We start from the raw sequence: 17,589 nt of genomic DNA on the forward strand, positions 1-17,589 counted from the left end.
TGAAGGAATCCAGGGCCTCCCCTGTGAGAAGAAGGCGCTCAACCGCTTGGGCCACATCCGTTCCCCCTTTAATTGTTTTAACAGTTCTTGTCACCCTTGGAAATTATTTATTTACTTGCTTAGTGAGTGTCTCGCCTACTAGATGTAAATTCCATGAGGGCAGAAATCTTATCGGCCATGCTCTCTGCTGTATCTCCAGCACATAAAATAACGCCTGGCACATAGTAGGCGCTCTATAAATATTTGAGAGAATGAATGAATGCATACGTTCGCTACTCTTCTAAAGATCGAACACGTTCCACCCAGCCCAAAAGACACAATTCGCGTGACCTGTCCTAGACGGGCAGAGTCCGCCCAGCCACGGGGTCCGGGTCCCACCCGGGGCGACCCTCACCGTCTGAGACCATGGCGGTCCGGGCACCTCAACGCACAGCCAGCAGCAGTCAGGCGAGCTTTCCGGAACGCACGGGCCAGACTTCCGGCGCCGCCGCGTGACGCGCAGGGTGGTTTGGCCTGGACCGCACGCCGTACCCGAGGCTCCGCCCCCTGGTCGCCGGAAGTGGGGTGCAGCGCCGCGCGCTGTCAGTATCTGTGGCTCCGGACCGAAATTGTCGTGCGACCCGCCGGCTTTCTCTGCTCTGCGGTCGGGAGCGCGCCATGGACAACAAGGGTAAAGCGGCATGGGCAGGGGTCCTCAACTTCGCACGCCCAGGCCTGGCTCCGGGAGAGATCGCTTTCCAAACCCTGACTGCTGGGTTGGATATGCTTCTTCTAGTCAAAATTAAATCAGACCCCTGAGTTTAGGGGATGGGCCTTGAGCATCTGCAGACAAGTTCCCCCGCTCGCGCTTCTTCCCAGTTCCCTCCTCTAAAAAAGTAAGACTTTGGACGAAGCGTGAAGGCTTTCGGAGCCTCAATTTCCCCCCTTATGAGGTGGGAGTAAGATTTCCTGCCCTATTGGATTTGATACTTGAGTCAAAAGAATAGGGCATATCTGGTGTGTTCGTCTAGTATCACTTCTAAGGTGCTTTATTACGTGTAAAACAAGGGTAAACTAATATACAGAATATAGTCCCTTAAATGTAAAAAAAGTAAAATAAAAATTAAAAAATAAGGGCGGGTGGAACTCTAGATATAGATACATAACGAGTGTATGTGAATGTGCTTGAATGAGCATAGGCTGGCTCGAGAAAGGAACAGAAGAAATGGGATACAGTGGTTGATTCTGGGATTCTCTCAGGATTGGGAGTCAGGGATTAGAGAGAGAATGACATTTCTCTGTCATTTAGCAGGGTGTGAATTTTGGACCATGGTACACAGATAGCCACTGCAAAATCAGAAAGAGAGAAAAAGGTTGCAGATCATAAGTGGTGTCATCTCTTTTCCCGTCGACATTTATCATGCCCTCAGCCAAGTATTCTGAAAAGAATATATATTAAAAATTATTTTGCTTCTTGGCAGGGAGAGAGCACAAGAGCAGGGTTCTGTGCCTTCTCTCTGTCCCCAGCTAGTGCCAGGAGTCCCCCTCACCTTCCTCCTCAGCCCTGCCCTCTTCCTTGTCTGGGATAGCTATGTCCTATCCACCATGATGGAAGACAAAGGGCAGCCCTAGACTCAATACATGCAAGTTAGGACATATGGTCTGTCTTCAGAAAGCAGTATGGTGTTCATAGCCTAGATACATAGGTAACCTCTCCAGAGATATAATAGAAATCCTTTTTTTTTTTAATCTCACTTTTTTTTATTTTTTAAAAGATATTTCGATTACATAAATGTTACAGAGAATATATAGGGGATTCCTATGTGCCCTGCTCCCCATACCTCCCACATTTTCCCACATTAGCAACATCTTTCATCAGTGTGGTACATTCATTGCAATTGATAAACACATTTTGGAGCATTGCCACGAAGCATGGATTATAGTTTACATTGTAGTTTACACTCTCCCATTCGACTGTGTAGGTTATGGCTGGATATATAATGGCCTGTATCTGTCACTGTAATTAACAGAAGTCCTTATACTTCAGTTATTCAGTCAAATTGGACACTCTAAAAGTTGTAAATTGATAACAGAGCAACCTGATAGCAGAAGGGCCAACTTTTCTGTTGGATTTTCTGTTTTGCAGCATACAAGCAATGACCCATATTGCATTGTGGAATCTCATGAACATAGAGATGCAACTGCTGCATTAGCTGCTATGGATGGGAGAAAATTTGGGGGAAAGGAAGTCAGGGTAACCTGGGCAACAGCACCCAAGTAGCCAGAAAAAAAAGATACTTCCAATCATTTCCATGTATTTGTTGGGGATTTGAGTCCAGAAATTACAACAGAAAATATCAAATCAGCATTTGCCCCCTTTGGTAAAATATCAGATGCCTGGGTTGTCAAAGACATGGTAACTGGAAAATTCAAAGGTATGGTTTTGTATCTTTTTATAACAAACTGGATGCAAAAAACACAGTTGTGCATATTGGAGGTCAGTGGTTGGGTGGTTGTCAGATTCAGACCAACTGGGCCACACATAAGCCACCTGCACCTAAGATTACTCAAGAAAACAACACTAAGCAGTTGAGATTTGAAGATGTAGTAAACCAGTCAAGTCCAAAAAATTGTACTGTGTACTGTGGAGGAATTGCTTCTGCATTCACCCATCAGTTTATGAGACAGACATTTGGACAAATTATGGAAATAAGAGTTTTTCCAGAGAAGAGCTATTCATTTGTCAGGTTTTCAACTCACAAAAGTACAAAATTGCAGCCCATGCCGTTATTTCAGTGAATGGTACTACAATTGAAGGACGTGTTGTTAAATGCTATGAGGGTAAAGAATCTCCTGATATGACTAAAAACTTCCAACAGGTTGACTACAGCCAGTGGGGCCAATGGAGCCAGGTTTATGGAAACCCACAACTCTATGGACAGTATGTCAAATGGGCGGCAAGTACTGCCTTATAGAGTGCGCAGGCAGCCATGGTATCAGCAAGGATTTGGAGTAGATCGATCACTTTCTGCTACTAGGATGGGTGGATGTGGTGCTCAGCCTCCCCAAGGACAAACTCCTCTCCCTGTAATACCTTCTAACCCAGGTGGATATGGTATGGCAAGTTACCAAACACAGTGAGCTGGGACTCTAAACAAAATTGTAATTCATGATAGGCTTTGATTTTCCTATGACACTCTGAAGACATGAAAGTAGCCATCGGAAAATGAAAATACTTATTTTAAAAATTGAAATGTTTGGAACCTTTAGCACAGCTCTACTTTGGTGAAGGACACGTGTTTTCTAGGTCTGCTTTTTTAAGTTTTTGTTCATCATGGATATGAACATGATTTCTCTTTTCGTACAAAAACTAAAAGTCAGTAAAGACAAAATAAATTCTTTTGCAGTCATTAACATTCTGTATGGCTTCACATCCTGCTAAATGAATTTGATGAATCATTTTTTTCTCCCTTCTAGAGTTAATTGAATACTTTAAGTCTCAAATGAAAGAAGATCCTGATATGGCCTCCGGAGTGGCTGCCATCCAGACTTTGCTGGAGTTCTTGAAGAGAGATAAAGGTAAAGATGGTCATCCTTGAACACTCCGGGTCTTAGGAAAGTCTTCTAATAACCAGTGTAGAAAGTGAGAGATATATGTGTACCTCAGCTTCTTCCTTCATTTAAGTCCTCTTTTTAATTCAGAGAGGGTCCTTAAGTTGTCCTTGAAAGAATCCCCTTTCATAAGTGAAATATGCTTTGAGTCAGTCACCATTTTATATCAAGTTAACCATGAAGTTTAAATTGTAGCAATAGTTCTGGTTTATAAGTGTTTATTGAGATTCTACCTTATGCCAGATTTTGTGCAGGTGCTACAGAGAATATCCCAGAATAAATTCCTGTATTAATGTCATTCATTATGATCTCTTTTTTTTTTAATGTTTTAAGATTTTTTAAAAAATTTATTTCTCTCCCCTCCCCCACCCCCACCCCTCACGGTTGTCTGCTCTCTGTGTCCATTCGCTGTGTGTTCTTCTGTGTCCACTTCTATTCTTGTCAGCAGCCTGGGAATCCGTGTCTCTTTTTGTTGCGTCATCTTGCTTCATCAGCTCTCCATGTGTGCGGCGCCACTCCTGGGCAGGCTGGACTTTCCTGTGGCTCTCCTTTTGGGGCGCACTCCTTGTGCATGGGGCTCCCCTCTGCGGGGAACACCCCGCATGGCACGGCACACCTTGTGCTCATCAGCACGTGCATGGGCCAGCTCCACACAGGTCAAGGAGGTCTTGGGTTTGAATCGTGGACCTCCCATGTGGTAGGCGCATGCTCTATCTGTTGAGCCAAGTCCACTTCCCTATGATCTATTAATTTCAGCATCCTAAGTGCACTTGTCATGGAATGAATGAACCACATTAAAAAAAAAAAGAAGCACATGTCTGGGTATATCGTGACAGTCTATAGAAGCAAAATAGCAACAGCAATGATAATACCAATAAAGCCCTGTAAGAAAACTTTACTCTGAAGGGCTGGCCCAGAGACATGTGTCTCTCAGACCACTTCCAGTGTCTTCCCATTGTACTTACAATAACATCCAAACACTTCAGCCTCGCCTGTACTGCCTTGCATATCTCCTCTGCCTCTGCTACTTAATTTCCTTAAGTGGCTGGATCTTTTCTCATTTAAGCTTCAATTCAAACAGCCCCCACTCATCATTCTGCATTTTCTGTTCCTTACAATCGGTCATTAGTTTGCTTACTTGTTTGTGTGATTGTTTATTACCTGCTTCCTCCACCAGAAAGGGAGTTCCATAAGAGCAGGAATCCTGTATGTCTTGTTCGCTAGTTTCTAGAATAGTACTTGTCTTAGAGTATGCACCTAATAAATCCTTGCTGAATGAATAATGAAACTGAGACCCAGCAAGGAGCTGAGATGCTAAAATGAACATCACATTCCTCATTTGATCATTTCAGGGGAGACAATCCAGGGCCTGAGAGCAAATCTCACCAATGCCATAGAAACCCTGTGTGACGTGGACTCCTCTGTGGCAGTGTCCTCTGGTGGGGAACTCTTCCTTCGCTTCATCAGCCTCACCTCCCTGGAATACTCTGTAAGCCCCTGCTCTCCCTCAGGTTACCTTTCCATTTCTCTGTTTAGCTATGAATATTTTCCACTTTACCTGGATTTTCCCTCTCCCTTCAGATGGTCTTTTTTCTTCCTAGGATTACTCCAAATGTAAAAAGATCATGATTGAGAGGGGAGAGCTTTTTCTCAGGAGGATATCACTGTCAAGAAATAAAATTGCAGATCTGTGCCATACTTTCATCAAAGATGGGGCGGTGAGTAGATAACCATCATGTGTGATAATTAGGTATAAGGTCTTTGGAATCAGACTACCTAAGACTCTTTCAATTACTTGCTCTTTGACCTTGGACAGGTTACTTATCCTCTCTGGGCCTCAGTTTTCTCAAATGTAAATAAGGGATTTAATACTTCCTACCTTACAGGGTTTTGTGAGGGTTTAATGATATAGTATGTGTAAAGGGCTTGGGACTCTGCCTGGCATATATATAAGCACTGTATGAATGTAGATATTATTATAGATGGTTTCCCTTTTAAATAAACTCTTTAGAAAAACTCTAGAACAGCATAGATTTCGTTTTGTTTTTTAGGAGGTACTGGGGATTGAACCCAGGACCTTGTACATGAGAAACAGGCGCTCAATCACCGAGCTACATCCGCTCCTCATTGAGAGTTTTTTTGTCTGTTTGTTTGCTTGTTTTTAGTAGATACTGGGGGTTGAAGCTGAGACTTTATGCGTGGGAGGCGGGTGCTCAACCACTTTCACTACATCCACTTCCCCATAGATGGTTCTTGATTTAATAAGATGTTTTACTAAAGACGTATGCTTATTAGTGGATCAATACTAAAAGAATCTGAATCTGAAGTAAATCAGCACAGAACAGCTCTTATCACTGGTTAACACTGAACATCCTCCCAGTGAAGAGTACCACTGGGGTGAGATTTTCTATGGAACTTCATTACAAATGCTGTTTCAACAACAAATAAATAAGAACTAACAAATGCTATTTCAGAGATACAAAGCTGCCAAGTATTTATGTTGAGTGAGGAAAGGCAGGAGTTGCAAGTTAAGCCAGTCTCCCAGGAAAGGGGTAATTATTTTACTTGCATTTTGACTCTTAAATCTTGTTTAAATCTTGCATCAGTTTTATTGCCCTCTTCTCAGACTTTGAAGGTCATTGTTAAATGAATGACATAATAGATGCAAGTGGAACTTGTACAGAAGCCAGTTGCAAACAAAGCCTTTTTTGGCCAAGTGGAGGCAAGGTTATGACTGTCACTCCCTGAGACCTTCCCCTCCAGCAGGCTCACTGTGTCATCAGTATCATCACGTGTTTCGTTGGCTCTAGTGTAGTTTAATATGTGCATACCTGCCTGCCTCAGCAGATTTTTCTTTTCCTTATCAGAGAAGCTGTGGATTTACAGAACAATGAATGCAGAAAATACAGGATTCCCATATACAACCTTTTTAATAACACCTTACATTTGTGTGAAACATTTGTTACAATTGATGATAGCACATATTTATAATTGTACTATTAACTTAGGGTTCACTGTGTAGTGTAGTTCCACAGATTTTTTTTTTAACTTTTTATTCTTTTACCATATATACAATCTAACATCTCCCCTTTTAAATCACATTCAGATATATATTTCAGTGCCACTAATTACATTCACAATGTTCTGCTATCATCACCATCCATTACCAAAACTTTTCCATCATTTCATATAGGAACTCTCTGAAACATGTGTATTTTAAGCCTTAACTTCTCATTCCCTATCTCCACCTGTCCCCGGTAGCCTGTATTCTAGATTCTGACTCTAAGTTTGCTTATTATCATTATTTCAAATCAGTGAGAGCATATAGTATTTGTCTGACTTATTTCATTCAATATGATGTCTTCAAGGTTCATCCATGTCGTTGCATGTATCAGGACTTCATTCCTTTTAATGGCTGAATAATATTCCATTGTGTGCACATTTTGTTTATCCATTAATCAGTTGATGGATACTTGAGTTGCTCCATCTTTTGGCAGTTGTGAATAATGCACTATGAACATTGGTATGCAAATATTTGTTCAAATCACTGCTTTCAGTGCTTTTGGTTATATACCTAGTAGCAGGTTTTCCAGGTCATATAGTAGTTCTATACTTAGCTTTCTGAGGAATCACCAAACTGTCTTCCATAGCTGCTGCACCACCAGCAATGAGTAAGTGTTCCTATTTCTCTGCATCCTCTCCAATAACCTATTAGTTTCTGGGTTTGTGTGTGTGTTTGTGTGTGTTTTAATAGAAGCCCAGTGTAATGAGTATGAACTGGTATCTCATTGTGGTTTTGATTTTCATTTCCCTAATGGCTAATGATGTAGAGCATCTTTTCATGTGCTTTCTAGCCATTTGAGTATCTTCTTTGGAGAGATGGCTATTCAAGTCTTTTGCCCATTTTAATTGGGCTGTATGCCTTTTTGTTAAGTGGAAGTATTTCTTTATATATTCTGGATATTATATCTTTATCAACTATGTGGTTTCCAAATATTTTCTCCCATTGTGTAGGTTGTCATTTTACTCTCCTGACAAAGTCCTTTGAGGCAGAAAAGTTTTTAATTTTGATGAGGTCCCATTTATCAGTTTTTTTCTGTTGTTCTTTGTGCTTTGGGTACAAAGTCTAAGAAACCATTGCCTAACACAAGGTCTTGAAGATGCTTCCCTACTTTTCTTCTAGTTTGATAGTACTGCCACTTCATTCTTTCTTCGAGTTTGATAGCTCTGCCTCTTATAATTAGATCTTCAGTCCATTTTGAGTTGATTTTTGTATGAGATCTAAGGTAGGGTGTCCTCTTTTTTGTTTTTTTTTTTTATGGTGATTCAGTTTTCTCAGCACCATTTGTCAAAGAGACTATTCTTTCCCAATTGAATTGTCCTTGCCCCCTTGTCAAAATCAGTTGGCCATAAATGTGAGGGTTGATTTCAGAGCTCAGTTCAATTCCATTGTCTATATATCTGTCCTCATGCCAGTACCATTCTGTTTTGCTTACTGTGGCTTGTAATAAGGTTTAAGATTAAAAAGTGTGAGTTCTCCAACTTCATTCTTCTTTTTCAAGATGGCTTTAGCTATTTGGGGCCCCTTACCCTTTCATATAAATTTTTTTTAAATTATTGAAATATATCACTCATACATACACATACTTAAACAATGAATGTATAATAGTTGTCAACTTACAAAACAAACATATATAACATCAGACAAACATATATAACATCTCACCCTATCACCAATAACTTGCATTGTTTTTAAACCTTTTTAACTAATGATTAAAGAGCACTGTCAAAATATTACTATTAAACATAATATTTTTCCCCTAACCAATCTGATTATTATCTTTATATTGTTTATATATGAACATACATAAACAATTAAGTATATAGTAAAAATTGTGAACTTACACAGCAAACAAGCATAATGTCATACAGGCGTCCCAGACATCATCCCTCCACCAACACCTTGCATTGTCATGAGACATTTGTTACAAACTATGAAAGACACTATCAAAATCTTACTGCTAATCATAGTTCTTATCTTATATTTGGTGTGTTTTCCCCCAACCCACCCTATTATTATTTTATAAATATATTTTTTTATGACAGAAGTTGTAAACTTATAAAACAGTCATGCAGTATTCCCAAACAACACCCCTCCATCAACATACCACAATGTGGTGTGTCATTTGCTACAGATAAAATAATATCATCTGATTATTGCCATGTCCATAGTGGACATTTAGCTCACATTTTTTCCATACTGCCTCAGTGTCAACACAGTACATCTTTGCATAGATGCAAGAATATTATATTATTAATACTAACCACGTCCATAGGTCACTCCAGCTGTATTTTTCCCATGCTTCTCCACATTCCCAACACCCTGTAGTAGTTATATACATTTGTTCTAGCTAACGAAGGACAATCTTGCATCTGTACCATCAACCACAATTCTCACCCATCTCTTGGTTTACTGTGCTATCCAGTTCCTAGATTATTCTCAAGCATTCTGTCAATTGGCATTTACATAACTAGACTACCATTTTCAGTCACATCCCCATTTATCAACTAGCTGTTACTCACTATGTGTTACCATCCACTCTATACATTTCCACAATTTTACAATAAAGCTAATTAAAACTTGTACATACATTAAACATCAGTAATCCACTCATTCCTTCTCTTATCTCCTTTAAGAATCCACCACCTACCACCAGGTCTTGAAGATATTTTCCAATAATTTCTTCTAGAAGTTTTGTGGTTCTTGCTTTTATTTTTAGTTTTTTGATCCATTTTGAGTTAGTTTTTGAATAAGGTGTGAGATAGGGGTCCTCATTCCTTTCAGCTATGAATGTCCAGTTCTTTCAGCACCATTTGTTGAATGGATTGTTCTGCCCGAGCTGTGTGAGTTTGACAGGCTAGTCAAAAATCACTTGACCATGGGAAACGGACTTTGGCCCAGTGGTTAGGGCGTCCGTCTACCATATGGGAGGTCCGCGGTTCAAACCCCGGGCCTCCTTGACCCGTGTGGAGCTGGCCATGCGCAGTGCTGATGCGCGCAAGGAGTGCCGTGCCACGCAACGGCGTCGCCCGCGTGGGGGAGCCCCACGCGCAAGGAGTGCGCCCGTGAGGAAAGCCGCCCAGCGTGAAAAGAAAGTGCAGCCTGCCCAGGAATGGCACCACCCACACTTCCCATGCCGCTGATGACAACAGAAGCCGACAAAGAAACAAGACGCAGCAAATAGACACCAAGAACAGACAACCAGGGGAGGGGGGGAAATTAAATAAATAAATAAATCTTTAAAAAAAAAAAAAAAATCACTTGACCATACCTGTGAGGGTCTGTTTCTGAACCATAAATTTGGTTCCATTGGTTTATTGTGTCTGTCTTTAGGCCAGTACCATGTTTTTACCCTATAGGTAGGTATTATGATTTAAAGTCTGGAGATGAGGGTTCATTTTTCCTTTTTATGATGTTTCTGGCTATTCAGGATTCCTTACCCTTCCAAATAAATTTAATGATCGTGTTTTCAATTTTTTCTTTAATGCTGGTAGAATTTTTATCGGGATTGTATTAAATCTGTATATCAATTTGAGTAGAACTGACATCTTAATGATATTTAGTCTTCCAAACCATGAGCATGGAATGTTCTTCCAGTTATGTAGGGCTTTTTTAATTTGTTTTAACATTGAGTTGCAGTTTTCTGAATACAAGTGCTTTACATCATTGGTTAAGTTTATTCCTGACTATTTGAGTTTTATCTGTCATATTTTATTTTCACCACTCTTTTTACACTTTTAGTTACTTTTATTGATATAATCTTCATTTCTAGACTGTCTTCCAGGCCCCTCTCTCCTGTCTTTTCTTTTCAGGCTCTAGCACACCCTTTAGTATTTACTGAAATTCTGGTCTCTTGCTTAGAAATTCTGTTTGTTTATCTGTGAATATTCTAATCTTGTCCTCATTTTTGAAAGACATTCTTGCTGGATATAAGATTATTGGCTGGAAGTTTTTCTCTCATAGTATCTTAAATATATCAGACCACTGTTTTCTTGCCTTCATGGTTTCTGGTGAGGAATCAGCACTTAATCTTATTGGATATCCCTTATATATTATGCATTGCTTTTCTCTTGCTGCTCTCAGAATTCTCTTTGTTTTTGGCCTTTGACATTCTGACGTGTATGTGTCTTGGAGTTGGTCTATTTGGATTTTTTCGGAAGGGAGTACGTTGTGCTTCTTGGACAGGGATTTCTATGTCCTTCAATAAGGTTGGGAAATTTTCTACCATTATTTCATTAAATATTCCTTCTGCCCCTTTTCCCTTCTCTTCTCCTTCTGGGACACCCATGACACGTATGTTTGCATGTCTTTTGCTGTCATTTATTTCCCTGAGACCTTGTTCAATTTTTTCTATTCTTTTTTTTTGTATGTTCACTTTCAGTGGCAATTTCTTCAACCTCACCAATACTTTCTTCTGCCTCCTCATATCTGCTATTATATGATTCCAATGTTTTTTTAATTTCATGGATTTCACTTTTCATTCCCATAAGATCTGCTATTTTTCTGTGTATGCTTTCAAATTCTTCTTTGTGCTCATCCAATGTCTTCTTAATATCCTTAATCTCTTTAGCCATCTCATTGAATTTATTAAGGAGATTTGTTTGAACATCTATAATTAGTTGTCTTAACTCCTTTATGTCATCTGGAGGCTTATCTTGTTCCTTTAACTGGGCCATAGCTTCCTGTTTCTTGGTGTGGATTGTCATTTTGTGTTGGTGTCTTCGCATCTGGCTTACTGGAGTATTTTTTCTGGGTGCAGTTTTTCTCTCTAGTTTAGGGCTTCCTATCATTTCTCCCTTGCTGGTTATGCAGTAGGAGCCAAGCATGTAGTTGGTCCTGTAAGCTGTGGAGGCTCAAGCTGCCCTCATTGCACCAGGGATCAATGAAGCTTCTTCCAACTTTCTCCAGGGGTAGGGACATAGTCACAGCTATGTGGAATAATCCACGTGTAGCCTTAGACCGTAGTTTTCAAGAGAGATTGATGAAGCTTCACATCCCTTTCTCCCCTACCTGGGGCAGGGACGGAGCTACAGGTGTGGGCAGCATCTATGCAGTGCATGTCCAAGATGACCGTAGTTGCCCTGGTAGACTTTTGATTTTCAATCATTGCCAGCCAAAGTTCTCTGCAGTTATCTGTATAGCCTGGTGCAGGGCTCCTCAGCCTCCTCCCATCCTGCAGGCTGATCTGCATGAAAGAAACTGGTTCCTGCCAACCCTGAGAGTTTGAGTCAGCCCAGCTTCCCCTCAGACTGGGGGCAGAGTCAAAATGGCAGCTACTGGCCTCTTTCTGACTTGGTCTGGTTCTCACCTCAGCTGTTCCCCGGGTTATCTCTTAGCCAGCCAGGTCTCCCAATCTGTAGCCAAATCAGCAGCCAACCGTCTCCTCCTCCCCTGCCTCTGGGAAATGGAGCTTCCAATTACCATCACAGAACAGCTCCTGGGGTGGCTCGTGCCGCCAGAGTAGGATGAGCACCGGCCTCTGGCTTGGCCAGTAATATCCCGGAGAGGCTGGCACAGGTCCCCGCAGCTTCCTCCCTGCTGGAGGTGGCACTGGGGCCTAGGCTAGACCTACAATATGACCTGGATGGGAAGAAGCCGGTCCCCACCAGCACTGGGATTCTCAGTCTGCCCCGCTTCCCCTCGTGCCAGGCGCGGAGTTAAGATGGCGGCTCCCGGCCTCTTTCTGACCTGGACAGGCTCAAACCTTAGCTGTTCTCAGGATCATACCATAGCCCACTGAATTTCCTCATCATAGCTGAAATTGGTGCCCAACCGTCTCTTCCTCCCCTGTTTTGGTAAAGTGGAGCTTTCAGTTCCAGCCACAGAACAGCTCCTGAGGCAGCTTGTGCCTTGGGCACCGGCCTCCGGGGTGTGGAGCACTCTACTTATGAGTCTTCTCTGCAGATGGGCAGTCTCCTCCTTCCAGTCCTTCAAGGATGTTGCAGGATGCCCTTCAGACCTCCTGAAGCCCCCACACAGGTGCTTCAGCTAGCTCAGATAGCTCTGGGTGTTTGCTAACTGCCCTGTAGCAGAAGCTGACTCTAGAAGCTCCTTATTCCACTGCCATCTTGCTGATTTTCCTTCCATATAAATTTGATGATTGACTTTTCCATTTCTGCAAAGAAGGTTGTTGGAATTTGGATTGGGATTGCATTGAATCTATAAATTGCTTTGCGTAGGACTGTGTTAGATGAGGCCAAGAAAAGAGCTGAAGAACTATCTCCTGTCTTGCATTGTACAGTCCTCTGCACTCTCTTCTTTAGAAGATGGGATACATATTAAGTGTCTGTAAATGTGTCTGTAAATTGTATCTAGCCCACAGACATGTTTATCCCAAACAGTATTCATATATTTTTTTAAATTACCAACATCTAAATATTGGATTTTTAGCTAGTCTAGGGAAAAAAATCTGATAATCTGGCAACTGTGGTACCATATGACAACAAATGCCTGGAACTCAGGAGCCTGGGACTACCCTCAGCCTTCCCACTTTGCTGCTGGCCCCACCCAGCCCCCTTCATTTATTTGCATGACCTGCCTGGTGCCTGTAGGCCCAATTGTGCAACCCATGTCTTAGAAATAGTAAAACGAACCCAGAGCAACCCATCTGGAGCCTTCAAATATGAAGGCTTTTGTGGCTTGTGAGTAACACTATGTGGGAATTCCACTTGAGCACCTGTTATGGAGAGAAGAAACCCAAAATATATTTCTCTGGCCTTATATGTGGGCTTGAAAGTCAGTATACTAGTAAGGCTCTCCTGCTTATAGTTGATTTATGCATGAAGCATATGGAGAAGCATTAGGGCCCCAGAAACATGCATTACAGCGGCAGACAGTATGGTGATCACAGGAAAACCTACCCCATTTGATAAAGCTCTCTCCATCCACAGAGAATATTAACTCACGCCTACTCAAGAGTGGTTCTGAGAGTCCTGGAAGCAGCTGTGGCAGCCAAGAAGCGTTTCAGTGTGTACATTACAGAGTCTCAGCCTGATTTATCAGGGCAAGTATCTTTCCACTTGTATATGTGCCCAACAGGCATTTAAATGAGCAAGCTGAGGGATAGACTCTGTCGCAAAAGGAGCAAGAAAGTGCCCCCATTTGTCCATCAGCATTGCCTTTGAGCCCTTTCCCACCCCAGAAAGGAAAATCACTGAAGCTAAAAGTCAGTGTAAACTGGCAATAGATTGCAGTATAGGATCTAGGGTTCTTATTTAAATAGTTAAATCAGAGAAACGAGTTTGTGTTGATTGTTACTAAGGAATAGATCATTCACATCTCCATCTATCCACAAAATAATTAAAGCAAGACTTTCTTCTTTATCCCACATTTGCTTCTCTTCTCCAGAGTCCCGAGAATATTGTTTTTTTGAAAAAACATACTTCCTTCTCAGGAACCCAAGTTCTTGTCTCCTCAGTCCAAAGTCTTGGGATTTGCCCTTTAATCCATTCATAGTGAGTTTCAACCTAAAATAATTTATACTGCCCAAACAATAAAGTGACTCATCATACATCATGTGTACAAGACTTCCTAAGTCTTTCTTTAATACACTCAAAATGTCATCTGCAGTAAGAAAATGGCCAGGGCGCTCAGCCACCTCAATGTCCCTGTCACTGTGGTCTTGGATGCTGCTGTTGGGTAAGTGCCCGTCTTTCCCTGCCATGATCCCCTTCACTACGACATTCCCAGGGTCAGCTTGGGGCAGGGTTTTCAGCCTCAAGGTTTGAAGGTTTGAGTGCCATTCATAAAACTGCACTGGATAGCATCCCACCTTTTAATTAAAAGCTGCACTAAACTAACAAGCTTATTATAATTTAGGTCTTGATTATGTATGCAGAAGATGACTGTAGGATGTTGGGGAAAATGGAGGTGGTAATTTAGACAAAAGTCCATTTTAAGAGCACGGCACAAAGCTCAAGTTAGGGTCAGAGTATATAATCAGGGCTCTGGCTGTGTTCCGTGGTGTGCTGGGACTCTCGTCGCATGCATGCCACTTCCCTCCTAAAGCACAGTCAGACATTCTTTAGATTGTCAGCATATTTTGCAAGAGAAACCAGGAGTCTCTTGGAAGGAAAACATCTGAGAGATGACTAAGAATATTAGGAGTACATTCATTTAAACATTTATTAAGAGATTCTACTAATTGCTTATTTTAAAATTTAAATTCACCCTCACCTTACTATTCTAAAACCATACGACTTTTTTCCCACTTCAGATAACACCAGATTGTTTTGTATCTATTGAAGTATAACAGAAAATAGAGTGCACCACATGTAGTAAAGACAACTATTCCATCAAATTCTTGTTTCCATTACACATGTATGTATGTGTGCATGTACTGAGTGGTTTTCTAAAAGGTATGTCTTACATGGGGCTGTGGCAATAGGACTAAGTGCCAAAGGTTGAGTGCCTCATTTATTAGGTCCTTTGAAGAAAGATGGTTATGGAAGGAACCTACCATGATGAAAATGGAATATTAATCTTTGCAGGTCATGATGCTGCTAACAGAAGCCAAGAAAAGAGCATAAAGAACTCTTTTTTCATTTCCTTAGCTACATCATGGAGAGAGTGGATCTTGTCATAGTTGGTGCTGAAGGAGTTGTTGAAAATGGAGGAATTATTAACAAGGTAGGAGCATCAGTGTGCACAGTCTGTCTCTCCTAATCCTGCTTAGCTTTAGGACCTTGCCATGAGAAACTTCGTTTTGGTCAAATGTCCTCCTGCTTTGGAGATTGAGCTATATAAATTGAGAATGTAATTTACATTTATTCAAAATGAACTTCAAATGGAATTGGTTGTTTTTGTTTTTTGTTTTCACTTTGAGCATATTTGATCTGAATATATTTTATTGTAATGTCTCCATTTGGTTTGGAAGGATTTTGTGAAAGTTCTTTTCTCAAGGTTATCTTCAATTCCAAAGAAAGAATTATACAAGTATGTTCATTCATACACTCTTATTTCCACTTTAAATGTCCTACAGGGCCTCATCCTTCTCCATTTTCTTTGACTTTCCAGATAGGAACCAACCAGATGGCTGTGTGTGCCAAAGCACAGAACAAGCCTTTTTATGTGGTTGCAGAAAGTTTCAAGTTTGTACGGCTCTTCCCGCTAAATCAGCAAGATGTCCCAGATAAGTTTAAGGCAAGAGTTTTATTTTATTTGAATGGGTATTTGAGTCAAACTTCTTTTTTTTTTAATACAGTGCTAAGAATTCAATTCCCATTGCTATTTTCTCCAACCCTCAGGATACAAAAATAAACGTGGTTAGCGAACTTAGAAGACTCACATTATCTGTCTCAAAAATTTCAGTCCTTTGGTTTTATTCACTTAAGCCACACTATATTGTGCTGAAGGAGTTGAGTAAGTTGATGTTGAAGAATCCAAGGTTTTGAATCAAACATCTGGGTTCAGTGTCCCCATCTCTACCCCTAACTAGCCATGTGACTTTGAGCAAGTCTTTCACCTCATTGAACTTCAGTTTCCTGATCTGTGAAATGGGATAGTATTTTCTGATAGAGTTGAGGGTTATGAGATAATCCATGAGAAAGGCTCAGCACAGTGCCTGGCACATGATAAAATCTCTTGAGTTATTTTAAATTATCTTGCAGGGTTTGGGAGAGAACCATGGTTTAGGTTTTTCATAATACTAAGGCCAGTGGCCCATATGCCGCCACAATCTAGCTTACCCACTCAACACTCTGCCCTCCTCGCCAATGAGGTGTATAGCTCAGTAGCTTCTCCCCACTTCCAGGTTAGTGGCACACTGATTGCTCAAGCTACAGCCTCACCAGTTCAGAGCTCTAAATATTCGGGACAGACTAACATCTGCTTTTTATCTCCCTCAGTATAAGGCTGATACTCTGAAGTCTGTGCAGACTGGACAGGATCTCAAGGAAGAACATCCGTGGATCGACTACACAGCCCCTTCCTTAATAACACTGCTGTTCACAGACCTGGGCGTATTGACACCCTCAGCAGTCAGCGACGAACTTATCAAGCTGTACCTCTAACCTCTGGATCCTTTTCTGCCAACCTGCAGCTTTTGTAGTTGGGGCAGGGTGACTACCCTCTTGACCCCAGGCCAAAACTGAATTTTTTAAATGAAGATTTATGGACTAAGGACTCAAAATCATAAATCTTTAATCTTTTTTACTCATTTCAGTCCCATCTAAAATGTGCTCATGATTTTCCTAAAGCTGAACCTAAATTGTACTTGAGGTTTCCAGAGACTTCGTTTCAGTTTCCAGATATACAAGTTAGACTATTGGCTGCTTAACAAACTGGTGAAAGATGTGCCCAGGCCCCACCCTCTTCATCTTCCCCTGACTTGACTGACTTGCCAAAAGCATCAACTAAGAGACGCAGCCTAAGCGCAGGTGCACCTCCTCATTAACTAACAGCAGCCGGGACACACGTTACATGTGGTGCCTTAAGAGAAAGGCAGGAAACACTTATCATGGTGATCACAAGCCAGGGGCTGCCGTCACCTCAACGGATCAAGTCAAATGGGGTGCAAATGATACCAAGAGAACACAAGGAAACCAGAAAGTGCGCTTCGCGGTAGTAATCCTGTGTGGTTCACCACGTGAAGATACCTTCTAGAATATCTGTAAACTTAAATTCTGTATCTGTGAAAGATGTGGATTTCCTTTAAACATGTTTGGGTCATGGACAGCTTTTAAAAGTTATACTGGAGAACATTCATCATCTTTTTCAAATAAATTTTATGAAAGATTTTGGTAAACTGTTGTATCAATACTCCAAGCCCCAGGGCCCAGTGGGTCTCAACCACCTTAGTGGAAACACTTGGCAGCCATATTCATACACAATTAGAGGGGTACAGTTTATCCAACAGAAGACATTATTAGATCATTTTCTTTCTCAGAATATGACTTGCATCCTCTGTTTTCCAAATACTCACCAATAGAATGGTAAGA

General features: G+C 41.2%; 2 protein-coding genes and 1 pseudogene across 4 annotated transcripts in view; 2 read left to right on the forward strand and 1 right to left on the reverse strand.

Moving 5' to 3' along the window:
- GTF2H3 (general transcription factor IIH subunit 3) overlaps positions 1-498 on the reverse strand; it is a 47,393-nt gene extending 46,895 nt beyond the window's left edge. For 2 of the 3 annotated variants that reach the window (XM_004459264.5, XM_058281263.2), the window contains exon 1: positions 395-498. In XM_004459264.5, the coding sequence (XP_004459321.2) occupies positions 395-407 (13 nt within the window). In that variant the 5' untranslated portion in view covers positions 408-498. Of the gene's footprint in view, positions 1-330 lie in introns of all 3 variants that reach the window. The other variant, XM_023589001.2, reaches the window with a different exon arrangement.
- A 45-nt stretch (positions 499-543) lies between these two features.
- On the forward strand, positions 544-17,396 carry EIF2B1 (eukaryotic translation initiation factor 2B subunit alpha). Its single transcript, XM_058281265.2, has 9 exons — positions 544-670; positions 3,457-3,558; positions 4,944-5,080; positions 5,193-5,309; positions 13,543-13,659; positions 14,226-14,290; positions 15,205-15,280; positions 15,668-15,793; positions 16,498-17,396. The coding sequence occupies exons 1-9, from the start codon at positions 658-660 to the stop codon at positions 16,660-16,662; spliced, it is 918 nt and encodes a 305-aa protein (XP_058137248.1). The 5' UTR covers positions 544-657; the 3' UTR covers positions 16,663-17,396.
- On the forward strand, positions 2,365-3,196 carry LOC101442912 (nucleolysin TIAR pseudogene; annotated as a pseudogene).
- Positions 17,397-17,589: the final 193 nt, after the last annotated feature.

The sequence above is a fragment of the Dasypus novemcinctus genome, chromosome 19, assembly GCF_030445035.2.
Source record: "Dasypus novemcinctus isolate mDasNov1 chromosome 19, mDasNov1.1.hap2, whole genome shotgun sequence".
NCBI classification, from domain to species: domain Eukaryota; kingdom Metazoa; phylum Chordata; class Mammalia; order Cingulata; family Dasypodidae; genus Dasypus; species Dasypus novemcinctus.